Source organism: Notothenia coriiceps, unplaced genomic scaffold (assembly GCF_000735185.1).
Source record: "Notothenia coriiceps isolate Sejong01 unplaced genomic scaffold, NC01 NC01_scaffold00037244, whole genome shotgun sequence".
In the NCBI taxonomy this organism is placed as follows: domain Eukaryota; kingdom Metazoa; phylum Chordata; class Actinopteri; order Perciformes; family Nototheniidae; genus Notothenia; species Notothenia coriiceps.
In genome coordinates, this window is record NW_011369945.1 from 1,881,766 (window position 1) to 1,909,614 (window position 27,849).

The 27,849-nt window shown below is 41.5% G+C and overlaps 2 protein-coding genes across 3 annotated transcripts in view; one reads left to right on the forward strand and one right to left on the reverse strand.

The window, feature by feature from the left end:
- Nucleotides 1-17,585, forward strand: part of slc16a4 (solute carrier family 16 member 4) — a 32,763-nt gene extending 15,178 nt beyond the window's left edge. For both annotated transcript variants that reach the window (XM_010793205.1, XM_010793206.1), the window contains exons 4-11: nt 5,538-5,670; nt 6,088-6,220; nt 6,447-6,590; nt 6,800-6,961; nt 7,126-7,779; nt 12,791-13,002; nt 15,318-15,411; nt 16,930-17,585. In XM_010793205.1, coding sequence (XP_010791507.1) covers nt 5,554-5,670; nt 6,088-6,220; nt 6,447-6,590; nt 6,800-6,961; nt 7,126-7,779; nt 12,791-13,002; nt 15,318-15,411; nt 16,930-17,138 — 1,725 coding nt within the window. In that variant the 5' untranslated portion in view covers nt 5,538-5,553 and the 3' untranslated portion in view covers nt 17,139-17,585. The remainder of the gene's footprint in view (nt 1-5,537; nt 5,671-6,087; nt 6,221-6,446; nt 6,591-6,799; nt 6,962-7,125; nt 7,780-12,790; nt 13,003-15,317; nt 15,412-16,929) is intronic.
- A 6,131-nt stretch (nt 17,586-23,716) lies between these two features.
- Nucleotides 23,717-27,729, reverse strand: rbm15 (RNA binding motif protein 15). The gene has a single exon (XM_010793207.1). It carries the CDS (start codon nt 27,590-27,592, stop codon nt 25,040-25,042), a length of 2,553 nt encoding a protein of 850 aa, XP_010791509.1. The 5' UTR covers nt 27,593-27,729; the 3' UTR covers nt 23,717-25,039.
- Between the last annotated feature and the right edge of the window lie 120 nt (nt 27,730-27,849).

The window sequence follows — 27,849 nt, forward strand, 5'->3', positions numbered from 1 at the left end:
CCTATATAGCACACCTATTGGATGGGAAATTGCCTTGGGGAGATAAGGTGTGGTCTTTGTTCCCAACTGAAGTTATGGAACTTTATTATTTGTGAGTTTAACAAAGTATGACAAATGGCATCAGTAACAGATGTGATATGAATTTCTATAAAGTTGTCTCACATTCTTGGTCATATTTTATATACAGTATGTAATGAGCATAACATGTCCANTTCCCACTTTAGTTCCGATATAGTTCCGAAATGTCGCATTCACACCAAAAAGAGCCGGAACTAAAATTAGTTCATGAGAACCTTTTTACCCCCTTTTCCGTCCCTACTAGAGAGCAGGGACTCTCATGCGGCTCTCTTGTGAGAAAAGAGCTATATTTCTGATTGGCTGGGCGGATTGCAAACCACGCCCCGTAAAACAAAAAAAAAGTGTTGTGAAGCCACCATTTTATTATCCTCGCATTAGCATTATTAGCATTAGCCCAGCGCAGAAACGCAGAGAGACTAACTTATTGCAACACAAAATAAAACATGGGAGCGGTGGAGATGAGGAGGTGTCTGCGTTCTGGCGATTTACTCTGAAGGCTTCAGTAGAAGCTGCTGCTAGATAACTCCAAACTAAAATATACGCGGGTCTCAAACGTTGCCCGGGTGGGAACCTTCACAGGTCCTTTGGCGACCTTCCAGGATCCCGCCTACTGCAAAACAGACCAGAACCAGCTTACGACATGCTTTTATTCCGGCACTGATTACCTGATTCCGATCAGCTGTCTGGCCTCCGGCCGAGCCACTCCCTTCACTCCAGTAGCCGGCGCCCTAACCACACCCCACTGCCACACCAAGTAATTCACATCACAGACGCTGTAACCATTTTGGCTCGATTTAGCTCATTGACCATGATGGTCCAGCCCTATGATAGGTTTCTATCTAAGCTTGTTCTTCTGGCTCCAGACTAACTAGGGTTCCCGCGGGGTCTTAAAAAGTCTTACATTTGATAATCAGAATTTAAGGCCTTAAAAAGTCTTAAATATGATAAAAAAAATAAGGTCTTAAAAAATAATCGTATTTGAAAGGTTGAACTTTGCATCCCCCCGGCCCCTTATCGGCGAACACCCAGCTAGTAACCTAGCAACCAAGCTTCAGCTAGCGGCAGTCAGAAACTCATGTATCTTCGAATCTACTTACAAATAAATATGGTGAAGTGTAAGTTGAACCGTATTTGGTTTGAAAACATTGAATTTAGTGCTTGGTTGAAACCAGTGGAGGGGAACGTGTTTGAAGCCCGCTGCACCTTTAAAAAAAAAAAAAAGAATGTAGCATTAGCTAGGGCAGCATGCTCCCGCAACAACATCCGGGCGACGTGTGGGTCGACGTCAACCCTAAAAGCGGAGGTGCTGTGGATGCTAATCGTAGCTAAACACCAATCATACAACAGCAACGATGAAAGATTGTAGCCAAGGGAGCAGAACTCAGAAGATAGCCACACACACACACTTCTTCTTTCATAGCAATTCTCCTTCATACTTTCTTGCCGTGAAATAAGGCTTACATTCTATTTAAAGTGGTCTTAAAAAGTCTTACATTTGAGTTGGTGAACCCTACTAACTGTAAATCATACATTCATTTCATAATGCTATTGGACTACATAGAGTGCAGATAAAAGCTGATTCTGTTGTTTAATACATGCATGTTTTCTTTGAGAACAAATAGGTTCCCTGAAGGAGTCATCCATGTCATAAACCATTATTAAGTGTGGCATATAGATGTGTATGGTTAATATCAAATCTGAGTTCAGGTTAGTGTAGGGTAAATCCAAATGTTCAGGGATTATGTCCATAATATTGCCATAATGTCCAATTATTGCACATTATGATCCAACTTTGGCTCAAACACTGTACTGAATGCCGAGAAACAGTCTGTTACATACCCCCTCTAAAATAATCACTTTAATGGTCAAATGGTTGTCAATATTGTAGTTTTTGTTGTTGTCAACAACTGCCATAAAAACCCAAATCTAGGATGAATTGATCCTACTAACAGCTGTTATACGCTAGACAGTAATGTAAGTGTTACAGTATGTACATTGTTCCTCTGTGCCATAGGGCGCATTTTGTTCCATTCTTCAGTGAGCCACAGCATATACTATAAACCAGTGATTCCCAAACTTTTTCCGTCGGGACCCCCTTGGGTAATTGGAAATATTTTCGGGACCCCCCCAACCCGGTTCCCATCTTTATTGGTAGGATTAATTGTATATTGTTGTAAAAACATTACATTTTCTCTGCTAATAATAAGAAGATACAAAGATCCAACTATAATTTTATATTTTATTATGGATTACACATGAACAAAAGTGCTTGTTATAGATACTGTGAATTAATTTGGCCTAATTAAAACTAGTAGGCCTTCTTCCCTGAGTAGTAGATTTTTAAATTCAAATTTAACACTTAACTACTATTTCTACTGCAGGTTGCAAACGATCACATCATTTTACCATTCCTATTCCACACCTATCAATGACTTGTGTGTGCTCGCTTTCNTTTGCAATCCGCCCAGTCAATCAGAAATAGGAACCTTTTTCTCCCACGAAAGTCCCTGCTCTCTAGCAGGGACGGAAAAGGGGTTAAAAGGTTCTCATGAACTAATTTGAGTTCCGGCTCTTTTTGGTGTGAACGCGACATTTCGGAACTATATCGGAACTAAAGTGGGAAAAGAACTGCGGTGTGAACGCGGCTATAGTGCAATATATATTCCTCCTTATAATTTCACACTATTCAACTGATCAATAGTTGTCATAACAACAGCAGCAAATGGTTTACAGCTCAAGGATGCAAATAATGTGTTTTGGTGAGAGACACTAAACGTCAACATAATTCTTGTTTACAAGAAAACTCCTCAGGGCCCATTTAAAAAGCGCGTTTTCAGATTGGTCAGTCAAGACTTCATGCACAAAGTCGGACTTGTTAATCAGGCTTTTAGTGAGGGAAATTAAAACAATCTCTTAATACTTTTGTTCCTTAGGAACAATACGACATATCTCTATGACTGATGTATAGCTCCCTAAGGGCACAGATTATGGAGAACATTATTCACCAATAATCTTACTAAAGTCGAACATTAAGACTGAGAATAGAAGCTCATTAAAAAAAATGGAGGAAGTGTGCAGTAACAGTGTTAATACCAAACTACAAAGCTCTGATCTCCAATCCCCCATCGCTCCAACCCTCAGACCTCCGGCACATTCACAAACATGCACTCAGGCACACTCTGAGGACAACGTGTGTGCAGCCCAAGGTAGAGAAATACTCCTCACAGTACACTGGCGCAATTCATTCCCCTTTTAATCCGCTCTGTGTGTTCTGCCTAATGTGGTCTCTGCTCCTTATACATGTCTTAGTCGGACTGAGTAAGTGATGCAAACTATAAAAGACTGGTGTTAAATAGAGGTTTATCACGCCCCCTCATTTTACTTTGCTCAAGGTTTCTTTGCTCTCCAGCATCTGAGGCTATGCAAGACATGTCAACTTGATTATTCCAGGGTTCATTAAGACTATATTGCCTGGTCAATGATACAAGTAAAGCAGAATAAAAGCTTTTCTATCTTTGCATGGAAACAACATTGCCTGGTCAATGACACAAAAAGCAGAAAAGATGTACTGGAAGGATTTGGCAGCCTTTGACCCAAAGGCAGAACAAGAAGATGGCAGGTATTTCTAATTAAATGCAAGCATTTATTTAACAAAGTTGATGAACCCGAATAGTTTAACACAAAAACAGGGAGACCAGGCAAAAGTCAGGAACGCAGGCAGTATCTCGGGGAAAACAGGACAGGAACATAGACGACGAACACTGGGGAAGACAGGCATATATACTTACAAGACTAATCACAGCAGAGACTAGACACAGCTGAAGAGAGCAGGTGAAACACAGGGTCAGCAGGTGAACACAATCAGACAATCACACAGAAACCAAAGAACAGTAAAACAAGACCAGACAAAAGGAAATAATACATTTCACAATAAAACAGGAAACAACATTATACAATGTCATGACACTTGCCATGTCATTTTATAATCACCAACATCTGCACAACAACCTGTATACTATAAAACCAGCCAGTGTGCATCAATACTCCCTGCAACATTTTATGACCCTGTGATTCAGTGCTGATGCTTACTATAAGACATAACATGTTCATACAGTAGATAGAGTTTTACCCTTTGCCATTTGTACAACTACAACCTTGCATCCAGCTTTAATGTTGACTTCATTTGAGTTAAAATCCTAATATTGATCAGTATTTGTTTGTTGATTGTGTTTCATCAGACATTACTCTTGAGTATTTGATCTATTTGTCCTTGTTTGACATGGTTTGAGCTTGTGCATGAATACACAACGTCTTGCATGTTTCTTTAAACCATACTGAATACAAATCTGCAGATGCAAGTCAATGTCCTGGGAGGAGAATCCGCTTGAAACATGTCCCAGAAAAGGCTCAAATTTAAGGTTGTATGTTCCTGCTGTGGTGCCAAGTCAAGTTCCAGTAGCTGGCTCTCAACACCAGTCACTCCTCAATCCCCTCGTAAAAAAACAGGTTCACTCTTCAAGTCTTAACCCCATGACATTTAGTTAAAGAATCATTCAATAATCAATTCACTCAGTAATATATTATGAGCATGTTTTCACCTCCAGCGCCAGAATGTTCCAGAACAGAACATCCTGCTGCATCGTTGTCATCAGGGCTTTACTGGCTCTTCTGGGTATTCTGATCTGTAGCCTAACTTAGTAAACTACACAAAAGTGCTGCTGTATCAGCATGGGATGAAAGGAGAGTTATTACTGCAGCTTCAATTCTTGTGTCCCGAATAGTTAAATCCAAAATCGCACTTACGCAGCACCTTTGTGGTTTTAAATTGTTAAAAAGTCAATTTGTAGAAGGAGGTGTGGGGGGTTTTAGGTTTCAATCTGCAGTTATCTGCCTCAGGGGTTTTGAGTTCCATCACCTTTGAGGCAAACTTAGCCCATCATTGCGAGGACATGCTTTTACGTGCTGATGGGAGCTTAAAGATAGACATGATTATGTATTGGCACACTGCTGAGTTATTGAGTATAGTGCAGTAGCTGTAATATGAGCAAAAGAGGTGGAAAAGTAACCATGTTAACTGTACTGTAACTGTCCTGTTTCACAGATCAGTGACTTAATAAGTAAATAAAGCACTACTGTCAGTTACCCTCACAGTTATATTCTTCACCGTTACGTGAAGATAAAAAATGTATCTCAAACATCCTTTGTCCCTTTGAATTGGCCAGAATGATTTCTGATCAGATTTCTGATCATCTTGAACAACCATTTTTTGAAAGTTGTTTAAAGTAAACCACTTTAAGGAAGAAGTAATTCATATCAATACATTTTTTTTAGGAAGACCCTGTTTGATATGCCAGACTCTTTGATTCTTTATAGGCTCAGCTGTGATGTGTTTGACTGGTCTTGTTATACAGCCTTAATCATTCTGAAGTTATTCATGTTTTCTTGATTTTTCATCCTAGTTAAACCAAGGCAGCCATGAACCTGTTTAAGAAGGATGCCATGACCATAAAGAAGGAGAAGGAAAAAGAGATTGAGTATGAGGACCCTCCAGATGGAGGTTGGGGCTGGATGGTGGTACTGCATTGCTTCCTGGTATGTTCACCTCTGTTATTCATGATACCACATCTCGAACATTTCTTTGCCCAATTTTGACCAGTGCAATCATTCTTTAAAAGACGCTTTCCAAAAGACTGATCGAAATGTTTTTAGACAACGATGTGTTATTTTGTAATCAACATACACCCAACGAGTAATGGCAGTGAAAAACTACATTTTAACAAATTACTTAAAAATACTTCTCAATGTATATTTGTTTGTTTCATATATCATTTTTCATTTTCCTTAGTTTCCATAATGTGTGTTTCACAGAATGAAGCCTGTAAAAAGAACCCTTATCAAGCTTTAAAATATATATAATAAATAAAATATAAAATAAATATAAATACATTTACCTCAGATTAAGTCTCTGCTAGCACTGATCTCATCTCTCCAGTTTTTGTGTGTGTGCAGGTAAATGTCCTCGTAATGGGAACACTGAAGAGTTTTGGGATCTTCTTTGTGGCTTTCCAAGACGAGTTTGGCGGTTCGTCTGAGAGCATCAGCTGGATTGGTTCCATCATGTCCAGTCTGCGTCTGTCTGGAGGTTTGTATCTGAAAAAAGCCCCCCCTACACAGTTTTTTGTTGAGTTTATAGACTGGATATAAAAATAATATCTGTGATGTTTTCCTATGTATTTGTTTCCTTTCTGTACAAGAAGAGAACAAAACGTTTAACATTTGAAGCTACTACTCTCTGCATGTCTCCAGGCAGAAAATGAAAAAGGTATATGATCTTTGTCTTTGTGCTTCCTCTCCTGTATCCTCCGCAGCACCCATTGCCTCTGTGGCCTGTGCCAAGCTAGGAACCAGGGCGACCTCCATCGCCGGGGCGGTGCTGGTTAGTGGAGGCTTCATCCTGAGTATATTCGCCCACAGCGTAGTGTACCTCTACGTCAGCATGGGAATTATAGTTGGTGAGTAGAAGTTTGGGACAAGGCTGAAAGTATCAGGGACTCAAACTTTCTGTTTCTTTAATGACTCTGAAAGCACAATGCTAAACAAAGGTCATCCTTTGCCTGAAATCCAATCTAACCATCTATCTAAATGCTTTTTTCTCTTGTCTGCTCACATTGATGTGTTCGACATACTGTCTGATCAAAGTAATCTTCTTTTGTCCTCCTAGGAATTGGTTTTGCACTACTATACCAAGCCTTCTCAGTGGTCACAGCGATGTACTTCCGAAAGAGGTTAGCGACAGCTTATGCAATTGGGCGTTCTGGGATGGGTTTGACCTTTGCCCTTGCTCCCTTCACTCAGCTGCTCCTGGACAAGTATGCTTGGCAAGGTATGCAGGAATAATCTGTAAATAATTGGTGCACACTGTTTAATGTATGTGAGTATGTGTTCTGGTGTATTTCCTTTTTTGTGTAAGAAGAAATACTAGTACGTGTAACCTTGCAAATATACAAGGTGACATATTGATTTCTGACACCTCTTTGTCCCGAACAGGCGCAATGCTGATTCTTGGCGGTCTCATGCTGAATCTGGTGGCTACTGGGATGCTTCTACGACCACTCAATGTGAAGTCTCCCGTGTCCAACCCTACCTCTTCTCCCATTCAAAAGAGCCCGGCTGTTTCCCTCAAGAGCTCCTCGGAGAAGGAATACACTAAGAACTATTTGAATGGCTCCTCTCACTTATCCAATGGCATCTCCAAAGCAGACTCAACCCCATCCCCTCCTCCTCCCCCTCACAGGGACACTGAGAACCCGGGGGGGCAATGTACTCCAGGGCTCCCGGACCAGTCCGCAAACCCTGAATTGACAAGACTGGTCCTTAATGGTGTAAATGGCCATGAGGCCCACAATGACTTAGGTCAGTGTAAGCCAACAACACCAGACATCTCAGCCGAGGTTAACGGCAGCATGAATGGCTCCACCATTGTTGGACTGACGTCGCATGCCAGCACACAGAGTGAGGTGACGGTCACAAATGCCAAAGTTTTGGATTTCTCCCTGCTGAAGGACCCATTTTTTTGTATCTACACTTGGTCCTTGGTCTTCAGCCAGCTGGCCTACTTCATCCCATACTTCCACCTGTCTGCCCGAGCCAGAACCCTGGGCATCGGTCCCATGGATGCTTCCTTTATCATCTCTGTAGCAGGTGAGGCAAACATTGCACATAATGTTATACTATGTGTTTTAAGATACACCTAGTACCTACTACACTAGTTGCACTAGAAATGTTGATATAAATAAAGCCTATTCCCTTTTTTTGACAAAAGTTAGATGAGAAGATTGATACCATTCAAATCCAGCAAAGTAAATATGTAGCTGCAAACTAAGGACCAGGAACTAGCATTGATGTTATGGTCCCCAATGAACAGATTATGGCATTTGTTATGTTTTGAAACCAAGCAAGTGAGAACATGTCAAGTGTGTTAAAAGTGCAATCCTGAAATATTTCATCCAGTCCAAAGTGGACTATGGCAAAGAAAAGCACAAAAGCTTCAAAACTGTACTGATAAAACAAATGAGAACATATTGTAAATCAAGGCAAATATTATTTGAACCAGCTCATGGTTTGAAATGGCAAACATTGAAAGGCAAACTTATTATTAAAATCATTTACATCATCACCTTGGTCCCATACTCTGGGAAGAGAATATTTACTGTGCTTGAAAACTGGTATCACATCATCATGTGAGGTTGACTTTGTGACCTGGAGAACATTTCAGCCGCAACATTAGCTTGTTGATAGGCTTGGGATATGAGATATTTTTGTAGCCATTCGTGGTGAAGGCATCTGTGCTATTGTATGCATTATTTTTGACCCAACATTTCTACAGGCATGGCAGAATATGGCACGATTTTTACATGGATATTCTAGCCATTGTCTATTTTTATACCACGAGCTGCAAAATGACCGCCTTACCCCACTGTACAGGCGAGTTGGGTACTTGTTTAGATATACCTGGACAGACTTTGTTTTGCCGTGGTCCCCTGGCACCTGTGGGCTGCAGAGTGTCGGCGGTGTTTCGGGCGAGGAAGACTGCTGCTCCGGGGGCGAGTCAGGCGAGTCAGGCGGGATTGCCACGACGCCGGGTAACGTGATGTCCCCATCTGACCTGTTGCTATTGTCTGTAGTAGATGCAGTGTTGCTGGCGTTTAGAGATGGTTATTTTAACCATTTTCGTATACATGATTATCCACAGCACTTTGGAAATGATGCACGCGCAGCGAAGCAGGTCACGCGCACCTGACACAATTTGTTGTTTGTATTTTTCGCTCCGTTCTCTCTTTTGAATAGAGGGTGCATAACATTCAACTGGGGGTGCAATGCATGCTTATCCCCCCCCGTAGAACCGGGCCTGGGTTGTACTTTACCAGCCTGCTGTTGTTTTTAGAATATTTCATAATAGTAAACACTGTCAACATAACAGTCCTGGATTTCATGAGCTGAAGAAGCATTTTGTACTATAAATGATGTCATAAATCAATGCCGACTGATTTAACGGTTACAAAACCTTTGATGTGAGACATTACTTATCCGCGCATGAGAATGCATGCTCTTGCATCATAGGTGCAATCCGGTTATTAACCAAAAAACACTACATCACAGCCTACAGGTAAGAATAAACACCAGCTCCACCCCTCACCTAACTGCCAGCTCAGCAATTTGAATAGTTTAAGATCACAGGAGTGTATTCAAAACGTATTAGTGGAGAATTACATACGGCACGTGTTGGTTGTCACTTTTAAGTTTTGTCACATGTCTCCAACACCTCATTGTTTTAAACTGGTGGTTTTGATCAATGAAACTGTTTCCATGACAAAAGGTAATTTGATCTTCTGTCTTCAGTCTGCATGTGACTGTGTCTGAAATACATCCGCACTGAGGCTCTATATAAATCATCCCACTCCTGATTGAATAGACGGTAGATTGCTGCCTTTTATCTTTCAATGTGGCTTTCAGCAGGAATTTCACTGCCACTGTGAAGAGGGATGTCCAGGTTTCTTGGTTTAAAAGCGATAAAAAGAAAAATCCTCAGTCTCCTTCGAGGCATTAATTATTTGTGAGCTGCTCAGACTCTGCACTCTTATGTAATGAATGTGCTTATATAAAAGCTGAACTTTGGACCAGTGGCCAGGGTGGGTGGGTTCAGCAGTATGCCATCGATGAGGCCACAAAAACATTAACAACAAATTAACATTTTGACCACATTTGCATGTAATTCTGTAAGAGCGCCATGTCAGACTTTGTGAATAATTTAAATGCACCAGATGGGGTTGTGCGTTTATGAGTTACATGCTTCTGTTTTGTATTCTGTGCTTAAGTATTCAGTCATCTGAAGACAGAGACAGTAGGTGAAAGGTGTCTTTATGTCACAACAAAAATGACAGTTAAATTGTAACATCAGTTATCCCTGGAATGGCCTGTGATTGGTGTTTCCTTTGTCAGCATTGATAGCAGCATCAGCTGGACACCAACCCTGTTGGATAAAATGGTGGGAAACTAGTCAATATGAAAAACCTGCAGAAACGCAACTAAAATGAAAACATTTATGGATTCAGACAAAACTAAGATAGGTGCCATAAAACACCACCATATAAGGATTCTCTGAAACTAATGCATGATGGGCTTTTGAACCAATTTCTACAATGTCAGAGTTGTAACCAAAGCAAAAGATATAGATGTCTACATTTTCCCTGATAGTCTGTTCCATAACACTTCTGAGCTTCACGCCAGCGAGCAGTGCCAGCGAGCAGCAAGACTGACAGATTATTTTGGCTCGGACATGTTTGTTCTGTCATATTCTCTGGTCATTTGCACTGAAAGAGAGCCAGAGTTAGAGAGACGGGGTGCTACCCACACCACAAAGCCAGCATCCAAGTGCCCCGCTGTCCCTCTTTTTCCCGACCCAGCGCTTGTCATAGAGGCCCATTGACTCAGCTGAGGGAGGGAGGCCACTATGGTCCGGGGCTCTCTCTTGGTCAACCCTCTGCCACCAACACTCGGCTTGCAGTCGCTAAGCAACTGCAAGCCGAGTGAAGTTGTTGGCGTGGTGACAATGAGAGGCTCCCAATTTTGTTCTAAAGTGGCTGATACTTTGCAGACCGGCACTGAGGCAGCAATACGTGCAAAGAGGAGGCAAAACAAGCCAACTGCCACCTCAGAGAAGCTGGGAAAACCAACATGCCTTTTATAACCCTTTGCTTTATTCTAGTGACAGAATGTCCCTTTTTGAAGCAAAGAAAAATGCACCTCTCCAAGCCTTACAACCCCCTGTGGTCTGTTAATGCCAAGAAGCATGCACATAGTGTACACCTCTATACCTGTTAGCGCTACGGACAGGATTAATAAGGTCGCTGATGCAGTAAGCTTAATGTGCTACTTAGAGAGGCCAAATTTAAACTGCAGTGTACCAGGTTTTTTTTTTCAAGAACAGCTGCAGCCTTGAACTCACCTGCTGAAGCTAAAACACACAAACAAACTCAGAACTTGTCTGTATGCAAGCAGGGGACACCCCAGGACACTGTCTTGGGTCGCTAGAGGAGGACATATAAACACAGCACAGCTGCCTCATGTCATCTTTCTAACCTTGGAGCACAGAAACGCTCGTGGCCTGTTATGTAAGAAAAAGCTAGGGCTCTCACTGACAAGGCATTTAATTGTTTATTCATCTCAACTTCCTTCGAAGACTTGAAGAGCGAAGATAAGACGAAGCTTCTATTATGACATCCATCTTTTGATTAATGTGTAGATTAATTTAACCTTCATTCAGAATGAAACACATCTACATGCATTAGATGCATGTTTGAACTACTGAATTTCCCCACAGGGATTAATAAAGGTCGATCTTATCTTATCTTATTACTCAGCAACATACTTTATGTTAAGTGATCCATCTATTGTCATATTTTTGAAGTTCAAACTGAGTGTCAGTGGCTGCAGGATGTGAAGTTGTGGTGCAGAGGCTGAGCAAAGGATGGGTAACTCTGATCTGCATAGAACCAGTTTGTTTCATTGATCAATGGCTCATTGCTCCTGCTTGTAGCTATTCCTGCGGCGGTCAATACACCACTGCAGTTTCCCCTGCCTATCACGTTCCAGTTGACCTCAGCAGAGAACAGCACATATCTGCCCAGTCATCATACCCGACTGGAGCAAACAATCAATCAGATCTGACGGAATGCATAACGAGTAGTTTGCCTGGGTGTTGCCAGTGTAATACAGATGTTAACAGATAGATATGTTGCCAGCTAACATTCTAATGGACAGCAATAACTGATACTTGAAATAGACATAGCGTTTGTTATTAATGCAAACCTCTGTTTGTTGCAAAGCGTCATTATTCCCTCACATTCTTTCTTTGCCCCACCCTCAGTCTCACACACACACACAGACATACACATTGACCCATATCTTACGGCACAACTCTCCCACACTTTTTTAATTAAGTAATTGCATGATTTTAAAGAAATGCTCACAAGTTCCCTGCATGTAACTTCTGTGGCTGACGTTTGACTTTTTCTGTGTCACTAAGCATCAGCCGAAATGCGCATATTGACCAGTGTAGTCTGCTGTAACTGTGTTTGTTCTTTGTCCCTCAAGGATGACCTGAACACCATCTCAAGGACAAATATATTTACTGTTTTACGTAATCAATGTCATAGTTCAAAACAACATGTCTGCATATGATTTGAGGGGAAATATAGGTGTGAATGGGGATGATTGGAGATGAGCAAGACATGCTTTCAATGACAATGTTCCAATTATAACTGAGGAGGAAATGGATATGTGTGATAAACGTTATGGTAATGCAGATAGTTGAGATGTTTCAGGCCTGACTGAACAATCTACATGGATATTAATACCATTAATAGTGTTTGTTTTACTCTTGCACCCATATCTTAAGAAAGTATCTTGCATTACAGTAGTATATTATACTCCTACCTACACATGTGTGTCTGGACTGGATCTGTTTTCTAAATGTTAAATAGTCTGGTTAAATACGTTAAAAAACAGCAAGGTATACTATACTGCTTACTAAAATAGTTTTTTACGGAAATCTCCTTTTTACTTGTCTTTCATTTTTACCCCTTTTCTCAAACCACTGAGACACAGTTTTACATTGAATGTTACAAGTCTGCCCTGTCCCCCTCCATTGCAGGTATCACAGAGACCATCGCACAGCTGGCCTCCGGCTGGCTGACAGACAGGAACCTGCTCCATAAATACCACTATCACAAGGCCTACCTGATCCTCTGTGGCCTGGTCAATCTGCTCTCCCCACTGGCAACCTCCTACATCCTGCTGATGGTTTACGCTGTCTTCTTTGCCATCTTCTGTGGTGGATACATGGCTCTGCTGCTGCCCGTTCTAGTAAGGAGAACACCCTCTGTGAACATGGCTATGCATTTTTTTTTATCTCAGACAAATGAATCTAGCACAGTAGGGTTTAGATGTTCAACAATGCTCTACTTTACAAGTAACTTTAAATTCACAGTAAAGCTTTTAGATTGGAATTAGTGGACTCATTTGTCGCTTATTGTAAATAAGTAAGAATATGTTGGAAGTTGAGACAGCGCTCAATTGGTACATCTATTAGTATAGTCCTTTGTTCACAAATGGAAAAATTGGAAATGTATCAATTTTTTTCTGTCTTTTATACATAAACATGTAACATAAACATACATACCTCTGTGTGAGAGAGATTCTGAAAGTTTCCGAAAAAAATATTTGCTCACTTTTTGTCCTGGTCCATTTATATAAAGCCCTGTCTGAAAATAAGCTGATCAGATTTTGGCCAGTTTATGATGTCATAAAGATTTTTTGGCTTGTGTAACCATTAGCCAATCACCAACCAAGGTAACACCCCCCCCTTATCACCTGAATCTCCTCCTAGAGCACCATTGTGTTATTTTTAACCAAATATCTAGCAGAGGGGCGTGGGGAGTGGCTCCTTATTTTCATCTAAAGTAACAGACAGAGAATCAGCACTTTTGGAGCAGGGCTGAAACAGAGAGGTTTATGGGATGCTACAATTCATGATCTGTTTGGTATTTCGAGCCAAACACTTCAGAGACGTGCTGTCTATATAACTGAGAACTATAATATTGATGAAAAACAGTATAATAGGGGACCTTTAATGAAAGAAGTTTCTAGTAATGAACAGTTAACAAGATAAAGATAATCAGATTGGCAGCCGGTTGAGACAACTGTTCTTATTAAGGGTCTAAGATACATACCAATAACTCACTTTGCGCTGACTTATTTGAAAGAACCTTCAAACCATCTGCACTTCTCCTCACACCTATGCACCGCTAACCCAGTGACACCAAAATACTAGACTGAGTGGTGCTTTGAGCTACGCAAACATGCAACACTGACAATGCTAAAATACTATTGCTAAGCATGAGTACAAGTACAAGTCCTCTTAATATATTCAAACCAAGCCAGTCAATACTAGGTAATCACTGGTCATAACAATTCAGATATGACCTGGGTCACAACCCGGGAGCAATGCATACCAATAACCTCAGCCGCTGAAAAGGGGCGAGAAGGTCATAGAGAGAAAGCTGGTTAAGCCTTGGGTGGAAAAGGGATATCAGAGTATTTGCGTATTAGGCCTTTGTACCATAAGAACTTTGTTTCATTACATCATTGTGTCACTCACAGAAAGGGAAATGTATCCTTGAAGAAGACCGTTGGATACGTGTCCTAAGTGGTGTCATGGGTAGGACAACATATTAAGTCAGTAGGTAGACAGTTTTGTTGGGTCATATCACACCTGTGAACAAAAGCATGAAGACGTGCAATGTGTTGTGTGATTTCACTTGGCGATTGTGCCATCTCAAAGGGCAGGACATGCCTCCGGACTTATTGTTGAGAAGTGTGATTTTTTTTCTGAATGTGAATGGAGGATTCAGCCAAACCTGTTTTTTCTTTTATCAGATTAACATTTTGTTGTTTAGTTCTAGAGCTGTGCTCATGCACATGTGGGATGAAAATCACCCTGAAGGCTTTTAATAGGAACCCACATGATAAATACAAATAAAAACAGCTGCATGCCTGCCACTCCTAAAACATGCTTCAACCTCAACATGTTTGACTGGACAGGTTAGGGCTTTTGTGATTTTACCTCAAAAAGTCTTTTTTTTCAGTTAAAAGCCAGACTCTATTTAAAGAACAACTTTCGACCTCTAAATAAAATGCACATAAAAGGATCCCCCAACCACCAACACCCAAACACAGGCCTGGAACATGCTGCCACTCTCAAAGTGGTTAAAGGAGCGCTAAGCACAGGGGTCAGAGCTATCATTATGAACATAATTCAATTATTTTTGTAATTCAGCTCAGAGATATATACCAAAGCAAACTAAGGATTAGGCCAATCTATATTAGTGAAAGATTTACATTAGGAGAATAGTAAATAGTACTCTAAACATGTTAAACGCACCAACTTCTCATGATTCTCCCTTCTGAATGTTTTTATAGGGAGTTTAGACTGCATGGCTGCACTAGTTGTCTCTGCACATGTGTTGTTTTTAGGTTAAGCAAAATAGACATCTAGACTCCTAGTTTAAAGTGTGCTTCCCTGGCATTTGTTTTTGTAATGCTTAAATACAGTGCAACTTTTTTGAGGTTATCCATCCTGTCCATCAAAAGCTTGAATGTGTCGTTGTTGTGGTTTGCAGGTAGATCTTGTCGGGGCGGACAAACTCAACAACTCCATGGGCTTCTCCATGTTCTTCGTTGGCCTGGGTTGCCTCACAGGACCTCCTTTGGCAGGTGAGAAAATAACAACATGAGAAACCTTCTGTCAGACATGTGCTTACCCACTTTCAGACATGCACACAATAACAAACGTACATATGCACTGCACATCTATTGGATTGTAACCATGATGTCATTGTTTAGAATGAGTGATCAGTGTAAGGGTTGATAAGCTTTTTATTATGAACGGATATCATTTTTAGGGAGTAGTTGTGTCACATATTTTCATGGGGTGTAGGCAGTCACTATGGACTGTGAAAACTCAAACGCAGGAGAAAAAACACCGATAGTTGGTGCAGCCATCAATGCAGACGGGGACTTTGGCGTTGCTTTGACAGAAATGCCTACAGAGGTTATCGGGTCAAATTTCATCTTGCCTAGGAGCGAGTCAGAGAAGTAGAATAACAGCGTTGTGTCCATGGCTGGGTTTGAGTCACTTTGTTTAAGTGATGGCAGACTGCGCTTGTTAGTGTAAGAGAGCTGTTTCTAATCTGGAATCAGTTTGTTGTTACACCATCGTTGTGGCAGATTCCTTTCAACAAACTACGCTTTTTCTAAGTCAGAAAAAAAACAGATGCCAATCATGTCTGTAACACATGAACTGGTGTGTGTGTGTGTATATAGAGCGCTCATTCTTGCAGAGGACTTGTACAGCATCTTTCATCATGATAATCTCTTATTTTCCCTTTTCTGAGAATATGTTAGGTATTTGTCATTTAAAAAAATGTCTTTGTGCCCTTGGGTATTGTTTGGCCCCAGTTAAACCGTGGGGTTCCATTGAACCTATTGACATGGCCCCTTCTCAGTGTGCTAGGCAATCCCCTAAGAGAAGCTTATGGATTTCGGGGTTGAAATGTGACTTATGACCCCTTTTAGCGTGGTACGGAAATAGCATGTGGCTCTGTTTGTCATCCCTGTGGTTCGTAAAGTAACAGCAGGCAAACTGTGGTCCCTCCTCTAGGCCACAGGTTGTGATAACATTGCTTTTGTTACAACCAGCTCTTCAGGATTTCTAATAGTCTGTCAACCATAAACCATACCTTCCTTTTATTTTGGTGTCACTTTTCTGAAGTGAAATGTCCAAGACGACAAAAGACACAGGAACACAGAAAGCTTTGCGTCACCTGCAGTATACTTTAAACTGAAGTCCCGCATGCTATCAATGTGAGCCCTGCCCATTCTGTAATGTAAACATGTGAAGTTTAAAAGTTTGGGTCAAATTCAAAAGAAGGTTGACTTAAATAAAAAATGTAATAGCCATTAATGTAAATATACAACCTGGAATAAATTGCTCTTAAAAAAATATAGTATTTGGTTGTTATGTATGGAAAAGCTCAGTGTAATAATCAATATATTGTCATTGTCATTTTAAAGACATTCCTGTTTAGGCAGTCGTTTTTAGCAAGTCTTTACTCGTATGATAAAGCTTTGTCAAGCACTTTGTGACTATGTCTGTGAAAAGCGCTTCATAAATAAATGTTACTTACTTACTTATATCACCAGACTGTTAAACGTCCTGCATGTGTCTTGCAGGCTTCCTGTACGACTACACTCAGACTTACGACTGTTCTTTCTACCTGGCCGGGCTCTGCTATCTGCTCTCCTCCGTCTCGCTGTTCCTGGAGCCTCTGGCTCATCGCTGGAAGGACAGAAAAGAAGTGACCCAGACCACGAGAGCGGAAAGCAGCTGTAAGACCAACGGCTGCTTCACCCCCGACCGCCTGCAGAACGGCGCTGTGTAGGAATTAACCCAGAGAGGCCTGCGATCTTGAACCAGCATGCTCATAACTTTCCATGGGCTCGCATACCTTCGACTTTGGTCTCCAGCTTAAAGTCGGGACCCAAATGACCCTTATTTCAGCAGCGGTGTAACGGGCTGAGAAGACCACATTACCACGCCTGAGAACATGCAATAGTCAGGATGATGAACTTTCTAAAAAGCCAAAATGTTAGTGTTTTTTGCAATATATTGTAGCCCTTATTCATGTTCTTAGTAGAGGTATATGCATCCAAACTAAAGATAATCCCATATATATATATATATATTATCCAGCACAACTAATTATTAGTTACTTTGCAACAATTAATTCTTCAAACACAACATATCTGTTTTCCAATGCAAAAAGAAAACTCCAGTCACTTTACAGTATCTTTGCATTACACGGTATATTGCTGGAAACTAAGCTGTGCAGTTGAGCTTGAAATCATGTTATCCACAATCCTCCTCTAATGTCTGTGATGGCATTAATTGAAGCACACATCCATGAACAAATACTCATTTATTTTTCTATAAACCTGTACTCACTGGTTAAATGTGCATTCTGCAATTCTGGAGAAAGGTGGTTGATATTTGAAGTCAACACCCAAACAACCCCCCCTCTCACTTTATACACCCACGTTCTTACCCTGTCCGAGCATGTTGCTGATTAGCAGTGTTCTATGGCCATAGATTTTTTTTCTAATTTACATGTTTTCATCAAACATGACAGCTAGTCTGCCTTGAGCAGATATTTGCTGAATTTGACAATTTGTATGAGAATCGCTGACTGCAAGATATTTGGCAACAACTAAATTGCAGGCTACTTTTTTGACACAAAATATAACCTGCTCTTCAAAGCCAAAAAGGAGCAACTGCTTCAGTAGTTTAATATCTTGCCCCAACAAGTGTATTTTAAGCACAGGGGTAGAGTGTATGGCATCTGCTACTATTTAGAGGTATAATTATCTTCTTGTATTTATGTCTTTATTAATATTATAGACACTTCTCTCGTCTTGCAATTACTGCAGCATGTTGGGCAAACTATTCAAACTTCAAAACCTCTTCAACTGACACCTCACAGTAACCCATTTGTAATTCACCTGACATTATTCTTGTCATTGCTTACATACTATCTGCCACTGAAGGGTTTTAAAGGTCACTCACTTTCATTTTTCACACATGACAGTTCAACCGCTTCACTTTCACCTCAGCTGCCTTCATCTTATATCCCTAAGCTGACAGTTTAACCACTTTAATCACATTAAATAAATGGCTGCCAATAGGGAACAAAATGGGAAATGTTAAATGCTTTCAGCCCCAACACAGATTTCAGCTTCATATCTAAAACTTACACTGATTTCACCTCTGCTCCTTCGAATGCTTACACTTTAGATGACAGTTCAACCCCTTCGATCACTTTTGAATCTGTTTACAGTTTGTACTTTTTTTATTATCTCAACCTCAGTAACATTTTTAAATAATTCTAAACACTACAAACCAGCCTGTGCCTCTCTCCTTTTGTAATGATTTATTTCAATGGTTTTTCTAATACATTGACACTTCACATCATGCTTTACCTCCATACTACAAAACGGTCACGTCTAGCTCATCTTTTGTGAGTCGTTCTATGCAAGTGCACACAGAGAGATTTCTTTCATTGATGGCTCACTTGCACGTAATTTTAACTGTAGCAAATACACAAATTCCTGTTAGAAAAGGTGTGTTGCCTCGAGATTTAGGAATGCTTCCTAAATATGTTGATCACAGTTGTGTTGCTGTGTAGCAGGGTTTCTGTGTCATTGTGTGAGATTAAGTCTCATTTTGTAGGTCTGTGAATCACTGAAAGACTGTTTCAAAGACATTTCTCCCATATTGCCCATATGTACTGGACTGGTTTTAAACTGTTGCCCAGCCTTTACAGTGCCTGCAGGCTGCCAATTGATGGCAATTCAATGTATAATTATATTGTGTTTACATGTGGTAGTCCGTTGGTTGTTTGATTTTTTTTTTGTGAAGGTTTATCTGTGTTTTCAATATACTGTTTTTTTACCACTGTTTGCCTTACAAGGTACTGTATTGTATCTTTACTAACCTTCCTGTGATGTCAGCCAAAGACACATTAGAGACCTACCTACAACTTGAAACGTATAAGTACAAATGGATTGTACTGTTGAAATGTATAGACCACAGTGACTAATTCATTTCTTTGAAGTCTTTACTGAGGGCCCAGCAACCAGTGATAGAGATGTGTTTTGTAACGCTGCCCTCTCGTGGCGGAGGAAGACCTTTACTCAAAGAATGCTGCCTCAATTAGTAAATTAGTACCACATTATTCCCCCTCATCTCACTTTCACAATACTGAGCCAGGCTCTTTGTATTGTTTCAATAACGACAGTCATGCACAAAAGCTCTTTTGGCTCACGAGTTGCATTCACCATCCGTACGCATTTGTGAATGAGGGCACCTGAATATTCGTACAAGTAAATCTTTTATGAAATGTTTTGGAAGAATGTAAAATAAGATATTGATTTGGAAGTATTATACTTGCTTCAGGATATTTTAAGAGTTAATGTGTTGGTCCCCTTTGGTAATGTCTGAAACTCCACTGATAATGAGCTCAGTTTGGATTGATGGTGTTTTTGTTGCAGCAAATGCATTTATGGGAAATGATTGTTTTGTCACTACTCTGGCTCCCGGGTTTGTAAACTGATATTTTAGAAAATATGCTTAATCAATCATAGATATCCTGTTCCAAGTCCTTAGAATTCATTTAGTAACAGAGCACAGTCAGCTGTAATAAACTGACATGTTACTCAAGTCTGTTATTGTGTGATTCAGATAATAAATGAACTGATGCCACACTCACTTTTATCTATCTGGTATGAAAAGAAAAGCACTCAACACATGGCAAATATATTCAACATGTTTTATTAACACTTTGAACATACAGAAGTGAACAAATACAATTATTCATCTAAATGATAACATTCACTTTAATCTTGGGCTTAAAGTAGACCCAACACATGCTTGTAATTATTTGTCAAATGTGTGTTAATGTAGTGTTGATCAAAGCAAACACTTACAGTAGATGACACCTGTTGATGTGTTTATCGGCAGCCAGACGCAAGCGTCCGGTCCAGTGGATCGCTGTTTGGGAAACATACAAACATACTTTAGTCTCGTCAGCAGTTTACAGTGTAATTGATTTGGAAATGCTTGTAAATGCAAGTTTAGTGACTTGTTTTAGAAATGTCCTGGCTAATCAACCACATATCAATGTAAGTGTTTTTTATACTGCAAAAACTGCACTGCAGTCAGCGAGGATAGAATAAATCAAATGTGAAATGTAGATATGACATATGTGGCTTTTACAGATTACTGTTTGTCTAGAAGTAAAACAATAATACATGAACAAAAAATATGACCTTAAAATGTAATGATAAACAAAGTTATAATTTAGAAACTTAAAGGATTATAGATAACACATTTGATCTGGAATTATGCTAAAACTTTGGCCGGACTCGACATACCTCATTTTGTTCATTTCTCCAGGTGTAGGTCAAGTGATTTCAAGTAGCCTTCAAACATTTGTGAAATCTTTAAAATATTTGGTTTATGAAGGTATAATATGCCTGAGTATGTAATACAAAACTTAATATCTCAAAAACCTACAGAAAACCAGGCATTGTACAGCTGTACATATGAATGAGTGATGCATGTTTCATACGTTCTGTTTACTCTTCGTATCATTTTACATTGTGGCGGCAGGATAATTATCAAGTAGCTGCTCATACAGCTTCAATATATAGGGAGCAGATTATAAAACATACAGGTATCAGTGAGTGCCAGATGCCACAGTAAGTCAGGTATAAGCCACATATTGATGATGTTTTCATAAGCTACATTAGCAGAGCTAATTGGTGTCACGTGATAGATTTATAAGGTCTAGGAATGTTAAATCTTATATTCATATTCTTAAATTGTATTTACTGGATGTTTTCATTTGTCGTACGCAGTCATTATCATCTTCTAATGCAGTTTCGCGCCAAAATCTGTTTTCTTATGTCATTATATTACATTTAAATTATATTTACTCACTGATATTAATACTTTAGCCAACAATAATAATTTATAATTCATTTACTGACATGTAAACCCTATATACAGTCAAGCTTTGTTTTGTCCTGCTGAAACAGTGAGGTCTTAATAACTGAGCCTACACTGGTTTGTCACAGACCACATCATATTAACCACATTAGATCATTTCAACCTGTCCCGATTCTGGCTATTGACAATGAATGACATGATGAATCTATAAGTGAATGATAGCTATCCCCATTAGGTTTTACATCTGGCTGCAAAGGTCACTGAATTTGCAGGGATTTGTTTATCATCATCTGAATCTGAATCAGAATCGGCAGGATGTTCAACAACTGCAGTAGATTAACTGTAAAATATCAACCTTTTACATAAATGTTGCACTGAATGGGAATACAATACTTTGTTTAAGTATACTATACCTTAAGGTATTAAAATATACACTATTTAGGACATTTTATCATTTTGTTTTGCTGTTTCTCCAGTTGCTGACAGAAGCAGCAGTATGTGCAGTGCGTTGCTGTGGGCAGTAAATGGTCCTGCTGTCTTACACAATTACCATCAGTGGGCATTAAATCTGTTATTACTTTGGCTGAAAAACTAGTGAGCCATTATGCATTTTTTACTGGAAAACATGTGGTGCTGACACTTGATACTTACCTCTGCTGCCTCAGCCATCGATACAGAGCTGGCAGGCAGCACCTTTTCTCCCTACTCACCCTCATGTCGTTTCTAGACAGCAGTCGCAGAGTGATACCAGCTCTGTCCTGGGTGTCTGCTGTGCTCAGTGTGTTTAGTCAGGTAGACTGAGGAAGGGGAGCAGGAGCTTCATGGTCCTCAAGAGGGCAATGTTTCTCTAGTGAAGAAAGGTGTCCACAGCACAGCACAGGGCACAGCATTTCTTTTCACAGTGCTATAACTAAAATGGATGGTAGGAGGAAATGAAGAACTTTCATTCCTGTGTAATGTGGCCTTAAAATTAAAAACAGGTCTCCTAGAAGAATTTGGGGTGGGGGTCAGGGGGGTCCGCCCATGTGGATTCCTTTCATGAGTGTCAAAAAGGGTACACATTTTGGCCTGCTAGTTTTCATTTCCATGCTGCAGCAGACCTCGGCAGACGATGGAGTGAACACACTTCTTCACTCGTCTCCTCGGAGAGGGTTCAATCAGAGGAGAACACAAACAATATTCCTAGCTGGGCCAATCCACTGCCCTGAGCCGAAAATTAAGTCAAATCAAATCATAACTGGGCAAAGTATAATAAAGACAAATGAGCCCAGTGGTTCAGCTTGGCCTCTGCAGGGTGACAGCTTGCTATGAACATTTCAGAGCAGTGTCACCCACAATCTCCCATGTGGAGTGTGTGACGGCCGGTGATGGGAATTCCTCCGCTCCTATTCAGAACCCGGAACAATGCAAATGAACAGCTTTAGAGTAAAACAACAGGATACTGCACGGGCTGCTGTTTGCTCCCGCCCGCGACTCCCGAACTTCATCATTGGTTCACACTGAAAGCTGGCTGCTCACAAGAGGCAACGGGGGCTCCTCCATCCTGATCAGGTGTTCACATGCCAACCGGAAACGTTGAGGTTATAACAGGGGGTCATGAGGGAGTAATTTAAGACTCACGAGCTCAGAACAGGCCTGTAAGCAAACAGCGATCCTCACACGAAACGGGGTCTCTCTTCACCGGTGCTAAACAAACTGCAAACTGTCTCCCTTTTTCGTGTGCAGAAACCAAATTTGAGTGACAACTCCTTCGAAACACAATAAGGCAGTGCAGCGTTTTTCTTCAATTCACTTCCATCGAAGAAACATGTTTCCCTTCAAATGAACAATTTATTGATAATCGGTCACATTAAGTGCCCAAACGCACTTGCAGGTATGTGCACAGCTTCGCATGGGCTCTACGGATTTTCCTTTCCCATGACATCAAAGTGTACATTGCTCAATTTTCCATTTTAAAACAGAAGTCATCACAGGTGCAGATGGGATACACAACTTTAAAGTAGCCTCTTTAGTGAGGACTCAAACATCTCTGCAGAGGTTTCAGCTCTGCACTCGTCTCCACATAGAGTCCAATGTTGAAGTGGGTGTGTTGTTCACACACACAACCATTTTCTGACATATTAATGTTTTCAATACATATTAAACCAAACTCAGCAAATCATAATTCAGGGTGGGTTACTATTGCATGACGAACATACAATGGCAAAACTAAATACGGTAAGTAGGCCTTGGGAACATGTTGGCAGGCATGAGTAAGATATAGTCCAATTTATACCTCTAAAATCAAAAATTCAAACACGGACTGTTAAATAATTTCTAAAACTTTGATTTACACAGACCTACTTACTGAACAAATAGCAAATTCCTGTAACTTTGTACCAACATATTACTGATACTGAATATTATTATCAGAGGACCTACTTGTTTCAGAGCAATAAATGAAACAACACAAAATTCTACGCTTTTTTTTATCCATTACTACTGTAGTTTTTTATAGATCACATTACACAACCATTTCTAAGGTAGGGATGCACAAAGTAAAATATGAAGTTAAAATATGAAAACATGTTAGTATCTGCTTTACTATTCTATGAGTGTTGTGTTATGGGCTGTTCCCTGGGCGAATAACTCTGTTAGTATTCAGCATTTTACATAGAGTTGATGTAACAATTTGGATTTACCAGTGAACACACACCGAATTCATTATCTATCTTGCAATTTGGCATTCCAATATTGAGGAACACATGAATAAAAGATACTCTCCAATTAAAACCATGAACCTGAAAGGGATTTGTAACTTTTAAACATAATTTGCAACCAAGGTAATGTGTGAGCTTTCACTATTGACACTTTAACCTTCAAAACACATCACAACTCTTCTTCAGTGCACCACACTCCATTCATCAAATGTCGTAAGCTATTTTGTTATATGTAAGGCCTGATGAAGGCGAGATATCTAGAAACCTGGAGCTGAAGGAGAAAAAGGTGACCAGGACTCTCATCCCCATTGGCTTTGCAGTACCAACTCAACTACTACACCTTCAATGAAAACCTCCAAAAATGTCTCATTTTTGTTTCCATTAATTAAAAAAGTGAATATAGTAGAAATATTATTGCACTAAGATTTAAAAAATGTTTTTTTTTAATCCTCCTAATTTAAACGTCTGTTTTGGATGTAGACACAATAACAACCGTACAATCTAAGGGACAGCAGAATGATAGCCCAGACACCAACATGACTTTTGTTAAGCTTGTTATTTCCAGCTTTTGGTAACACAGTGAAAGGGGCACTATAGTAGCTTTGGAGGCTATTGTTTTTGGTTTAACTGTAGTAGAGGTGTTATTGTGTCCACTCAATGCATTTTGTAAATTCTATTTGTTTTCTTGTAGAAGAGTTGGCTAAGCTAAAATGTTCAACAGGTAAATCAACCAAAAAAGAGTTTAATGGTGTACTATTTTTTAAATGAAATTGAAATGTATTTCATGAATGCTCCTCATATTTTCCTGTATTTTGACTGAAATACTGCAGGTTTATGACTTTGTAAGCAATTCATACAACCTTTAAAAATAATTTCCAAAACACACATCCTTTTAGTTTTGTAGGAGGGCACCATTTGTCCTTTGAGTGGATTACATGGCAACATACAAACACTAAGGAACCATACTAGTGTACCCTATAATGCAGAACACACAGCATGCAATAGTTACTGACATACAGCCGATTCCTTTTTTTTTAAAACTCCACTTGAACTTCGAGAGTTCTGATTTTTTTTTTTTTTAAGATGCTCCACGAACCACAATCATGACCAGATAGTCCTCTTCGCTTTTAGCCAGAGCTTTGGCAGAGGAATCCAGGAACTGTTGGGAGAAATCACAGGGAGGGAAAGCATGAAGAACCCCCGTGTTGTCTTTATCCCGGCTCCCTCCCACAGGCAGGCTGATGACTCCGGCTGCTTGTTTTTGGTTGAGGTAGGACACCAGGTTGCGGAGCGGTCGCTGAGTTGATGCTGCAGGGTCTGTTGAAGATAAATCCTCTGTGGTGCCAGGAACTGCCAGCAGGATGGCGTAGCCGCCGGGACCCGCCACCTTGATGCGCCGGGACACCTCGTCGAGCTTGGGCTGGTCTAGACGGAGACGCTGGGTGATCTTTAGCTCGCCCACCTGCCTTCCTGATGTGCCCTCGGCAAGCAGGTCGCTGGCCACGTTGTGATCGCCCTCCAGCAGGTGCATATTGGCTGGAAAGTTGCTGTTCTTGAGCAGAAGCATGCCATGCCAGGCCAAACTGAGTTTGCTGCCATCTGGTTTGGATGCCTGGCCCCCCTTGGAACTGCTCTCAGGACGTTCCCTCTTGGCCGGCCCCTTACCACCTTCCCCTGCTTTGCGCTTACGATCTCCGACTGCTGAAACGCCGCTGCCTGAAGGTCCCTTGTCAGAGAGACTCTGGCTTTTGAGTCTCCGCTCAGCCCCGCCTCTTTCAAGGCTGCTGTGGCACTCTCTTGCGGGGGAGGGTCTCTCTCCCCGGAGAGGCCGCTCTGGGTCACTGAAGCGCCCTCCGTCTCTGCTGATACCTTCAGGACTGCCATCTGGAGAAGTACGTCTACGCCTTAGAGTTCTGTCAGTGCTGTCAGGGGAGGGGTCTATGTGGCGTCCATCCTCCATTGCACGGCGCTTGCGTGGAGGTTCACGTCCCTGCAACTCTCGCTCCAGAGACCAGGGCTCTCGTGCCCGTCGCTCACGTTCCAAATGCTCCAGAGGTTCAAAGGGTGACGCTCGAACCCGATCTCGGATGGCTGGGTTGGGCCACTCAGCTCCAGGAAAGAGATCTCTCTCCCTGAAGTGGAGCGGAGGTGGAGTCCGTTCCCTGACTCTCAGGGGTTCAGTTGTGGCTCGGTGGACAAAAGACTCTGCCACCATGTCAAATGGTGGTATAGGGAGAGGCTGCAGGAACTGCTGCTGGTACCGATGCTCAGTGTCAGCAAAGTCCACTCTAAGTCTTCTCTCTGGACCCCCCAGTGGGAAGCCCCTCATGTGTGTGCATGCCGCCTGTGCAGCGTCCAGACTTTCATACTGAATGTAGGCCCAAGTGTCCCCCTTTCTGAAGTCAATGGTCCTTATAGTGCCAAAGCGGTCAAACTCTCTTGCCAGGGCAGCAACAGGAACCCACGGCCCAAGTCCCCCAACCCACAGGCGTGTGGTGGGAGTTGCTTTCCCATAGCCTATCTTTATGGGGTTGTGGCCCACTATTTTGCCAGACATGCTTAATTTAGCACGATGAGCCATGTCCAGATTCTCAAATTTCAAAAATCCATATGTGCTAGTTTGTCCCCGTGTGGGTCTTTTAATGTCCACTTCCGTTATGATCCCAAACCTGTCAAAAGCTCTCCTCAGGTCTGCTTCAGTCACAGTTGTGTCCAGATTGCCTAAAAACAACGTCCTATTGGCTCTTTGGTCATCTTCTGGAGATATAAAATCCTCTTCTCGAAAGGCTGCTCGCTCTGCAATGAAAGCTGGTCGTGCCCTGGCTTCAAACAGGGCAAACTCCCGGTCCCGCTCCAGCTCTCTGGGCAGAGGGGGAGGCGGGGGAGGGGGCAGCCGGCCAAGGGCCAGCTGCTGCAGCCGGTAGTCTCTGTATCCCAGCCCGGTGGGCGAGAGGGGTCTCTGCAAATGTCTGTGGCTGGGAGCTGCACCATACAAGTCTCTCTCCACAGGGGAGCGGCTTCTCCTCCGGTTGATGTACACTGCCTCGATTTTCAGCGGCCGGTCATACAGCACCAGCCGACCCCGCGCGTGCTTTGCAGCTCGTGCGTCCTCCGGCTTCCTAAAATTCACAAACGCGATCCGCTCGTCGTTGCTGCGGCTTATCTTGACGCTCACATCTCCAAATTTCTTGAATTCGTGAAATAGTCCATCTTCTATGTCCTCGTCGTTCAACTGGGTACCCAGGTCGCTTATTTTGAGGGTTTTGTACTCACTCTCTGCGCCGGGCGGCTGCACCCGCTGCTCCCCCCGAGAAGTGGTCCTCGCTGGGGCTAAATCCAGCGTTAGGCTCAGGCTGTGGTTTTTACCCACGGAGCTGGCGACTGCAGACTGACAGCCATGATTATTTCCAGTCCGACTGTGCCCATCGAAATCTCTGTCTCTTTTTTCACCCAGTAGACTCCTTCTCGTCGAGCTGCCGTCGTTCTTCGTCGAGCTATTCCCATTATTACTCCCGGTGGACACGGAGAGAGCCCCCATTTTCTTGCTGGTCGGGTGGCATCCTCCCCGGTCTCGTATATCGTCCAGGGCCCGAGAGCGCTTTTTAATCGGCGATCGCTCTTTACCTTTCATTTCAGTCCAAACGGAGCCAACCCCTCGGGACGCCTGGGCTTTTTACTGTTGTTTCTGCTAATAAATGCAGAGAATGATTGAAATGAAAAACGGATTTATTCACTGACCCTGCGGCAAAACAACAACAGTCGCCATTTTGTAAAGATTACTCTGGAGGCCCGCCCATTCTTCCTGATTGGTTGAGAAAGTGGGTGGAAAACTTCGGAGCATCTGTCAATCAAACACTGAGCCATCTGTAAAATAGTATTCATGTGTGA

Bases quoted from the DNA above. Each gene is read 5' to 3' on its own strand.
- rbm15 (XM_010793207.1), bottom strand. From the start codon at position 27,592: ATGAAAGGTAAAGAGCGATCGCCGATTAAAAAGCGCTCTCGGGCCCTG.